Source organism: Myotis brandtii, unplaced genomic scaffold, assembly GCF_000412655.1.
Source record: "Myotis brandtii unplaced genomic scaffold, ASM41265v1 scaffold188, whole genome shotgun sequence".
In the NCBI taxonomy this organism is placed as follows: Eukaryota; Metazoa; Chordata; class Mammalia; order Chiroptera; family Vespertilionidae; genus Myotis; species Myotis brandtii.
Window position 1 is genome coordinate 561,000 of NW_005356985.1, and position 3,405 is coordinate 564,404.

The 3,405-nt window shown below is 51.6% G+C and overlaps 1 protein-coding gene across 1 annotated transcript in view; it reads left to right on the top strand.

Annotated features, from left to right (window-relative positions):
- Window positions 1–3,405, top strand: part of EVC2 (Ellis van Creveld syndrome 2) — a 64,576-nt gene that overhangs the window by 21,842 nt on the left and 39,329 nt on the right. The window contains exons 7-8 of the mRNA XM_014538284.1: window positions 668–721; window positions 2,285–2,419. Coding sequence (XP_014393770.1) covers window positions 668–721; window positions 2,285–2,419 — 189 coding nt within the window. The remainder of the gene's footprint in view (window positions 1–667; window positions 722–2,284; window positions 2,420–3,405) is intronic.

Below are 3,405 nucleotides of genomic sequence, written 5' to 3' on the forward strand. Positions count from 1 at the left end.
GGATTTTAAAAAGATTCCCAGGTGATTCTAATGTGCAGCCAAGGTTGAGAACCACTGGCCTAGAAGCACTCCCGATTTCAGAGGCCTGGCAACCGGGTGGGTTAAATCAAGCCTCAGATGACACGGTTGTCATAGCCAACATGGCAACTCAGGACCAGCGGCAGCGCAGCCCCGGGTCCTGCAGGGAGGGACCCGGCCACGCCTCTGACTTCACGCGCTGACCGGACGGTGTTTCCCAGCCCGGAGTGTTTGCCGTGAGCCTGGGTGAGGACGGTGAGGACGGACGTTTTGCAGAGGCGAAGACCAGCTCCCAGCGCTTGAAGCTCCTGTCTGCTTGGGCCTTGGGTGTCGGAAGACGGGCGGGGCCGAGGGAGAGGAGCGCGCAGTGTGAGCCGGTTAGGACCTGGCCGTCGCTTGGCTGCAGCTGGCTGCCAGTGTCTCAGTGAGGACACGGGGTAGGAGCCACAGCGCCTCTGGGAGAGAAGGCAGCTTCCCAGGTCCCACCTCCCCCCCTGACAGGACTGTACGACCCCTGCACGCTCTGACACCCAACAGTCAGGCCCCGTTGGGCTCTGGGCACAGTGGGTGGGAAGTACACCAAACGTTACCCCATGCGTCAGACTCCAAAACCCGCTGACCAACACATTTTTTTTTGTTTGTTTTCTAGAACAGGACACAGCTGAAAGCCCTGCTCACCATCACAGCAGAGGAAACAGTAACGGTAAGAGGAAGTTCCAGCCTGGGCGCTCCTGCTGCCCCGGGTGTGTTTACGCCCACGGGGTGCAGTCCCCTCTCAGAACCTGGGCGGGGGGGCGGCTGTGCCCCACAGCAGGCTGGGGCTGCGTGCAGTCTGAGGACCCAGGGGCAGGGCTCCTGGGGGAAGGTCCGCTGAGGCCGGAGCCCGAGAGGCGGCTGTGGCACAAAGACTACAGCCAGCTGCTGGGTGTGCATCCCAGGCCCACTGCGGACCAGCTCTGGGTTACGTGCGTGTCTGTGCGCACAGATACTATTTTTACTTTAATGAAATCGGAATCTTCTTGTGTATATAGTTTTGTCTCTTCTTTAAAAATGTTACATTAGGACATAAGCATTATGCTATTAAAAGTTCAGCACACACAAATCAGTTGCATGTCTGTCCACTTACAATGAACGATACAAAAAGGAAATTATGAAAACAATTTCATTTACTGTAGCATCAAAGAGAATCGGGTCCTGGGGAGGAAACGTAACCGAGAGGAGAAAGACTTGTACACTGAGCACCACAAGTGCCGCTGAGGGAAATGAGAGGAGACACAACCATCCTTGCACGAGGACAGGAAGACCTCATGTTCTGATCTACATATTCAATGCAATTTCTGTCAAAATGCCAATGGCATCTTTTTGTAGAAATAGGAAAACCCATCCTAAAATTCATATGGACTCCCAAGGAACTCTGAATTGCCAAAATAATCTAAAAAAGAACAAAACTGGGAGTCATACACTTCCTGACTTCAAAACGTACCACAAAGCTAGTCATCAAACCTGCGGGGTACTGGCATAAAGACAGGCATGGACCAATGGAATAGAATCAAAAGCTCAGGATAAACCTCACATGTATAGTCAAATGATTTCCAACAAGAGCGACAAGACCATGCAATGGGGGCAAGGACAGTCATTTCAACAAGTGATGTTGGGGAAACTGGATCTCCACATGCACAAGAATGAAGTTGAGCCCTTACCTTACGGCATCTACCAAAATTAGCCCAAAGTGATCAAAGACAAATGTAAGATCTAAAACTATGAAACTCTTAGAAGAAAACATAGAGGGAAAGCTTCATGGCATTGGATTAGCAATTATTTTTTGGCTATGACACCAAAAGCACAGGCGACAAAAGGAAAAATAGATAAACTAGACTTCTCTTAAGGCAGTGGTTCTCAACCTTCCTAACACCGCGACCCTTTAATACAGTTCCTCATGTTGTGGTGACCCCCAATTTCATTGTTACAAATTGAACATAATTAAAGCATAGCGATTAATCACAAAAACAATATGTAATTATATATGTGTTTTCTGAAGGTCTTAGGCGACCCCTGTGAAAGGGTTGTTTGACCCCCAAAGGGGTCGCGACCCACAGGTTGAGAACCGCTGTCTTAAGGGCACCAGCTAGTAGGTGGCAAGCCGGGTCCAACCCCAGCTCGGTCTCGCTGACTCCATCCTTGTTCTGCTATAAGTAAGTTGTAGCTCAACTTGAAAGATGTGAAGTATGACCGCAGGTGAATCCCTGTCACGCTCTTGTCCCCGTAGGTGCTACCAAACCATGGCCTTCACGCAGCCGGGTTCTTCGTGGCCTTCATCGTCTCCCTTGTGCTGACCTGGGTCACACTTTTCTTCATGGTTCGCTATCAGTGTTTCAAGAGAAGCATGTTCACCAGGTATCAGGTGAGTCTCCGCGCGCATCTTCTTCCCGGGGGTCGTTTGCTTGGTGATGGTTGTGAAGTTGAAGTTTATCCTCCAGTTCAATGGGTCTCAATCCCGGGTGGACAGCAGAATCCCCTGGGGAACTACGGACAAGCACTCATGTCCAGGCCCCTGCGAGTGGCCAGTGTGGAGAACCCCTGCGGTCTGGCTGAATAACTGAGTGCCCACCTGTGTGGCCAGCTCCGTCGTCTTGCCACACCATAACTCAGGTCCTGTTCCACACTCCCCGCTGAAATGCTGTTGGAGACTCACTTCATCCTCAGGGGGAAGCCCGGACTCCCTCGCACGGCTTATACAGCCCCCCGGCCCTGCCTCTGCCCACCGCTCCTGCCACTTTCCGCCTCACACTGCAGCCAAACCCTCCCCTCAGTGACTTGGCATTCTCTGGGAGTGCCGTGCTCTCCACACTCACCTCAGAGCTTCTTCGGTCTCTGCTCTTCATTGAGCATCATTTGGACCTGTCCTTTAAGACTCAGCTCAGGCCTTGCCTGTCCCTGGAAGTCAGCACTGGCCACTTCCTGGCTGAGTTAGGGGCTTCTCCCTGGGTTCCCACACCAGGTTCTGTAGACCCCATGCAGCACTTCCCTCACCTGTTGGGCCCCTCTAAACTCCTCAGTCTCCACATTCCGGTCTTGGTCTGGGTTCCCCCAGAAGCACATCCTGAGACCAGGATCCAAATGCAGGTAGTTTATATGTGAAGGGACCCCAGGGAATAATGGTGAGGGCTGGGGGAGTGAGGCAGGGATGGCGATAGTGATTATGATGTTGGTGATGGTGGTAGTGATAGTGATGATGATGGTAGTGATTGTGGTGATGATGGTGATAGTGATTATGATGTGGGTGATGATGGTGATAGTGATTATGATGGTGATGATGGTGATGATGATAATGGTGATAGTGATTATGTTGGTGATGGTGATTATGATGTTGGTGATGGTGATGGTGAT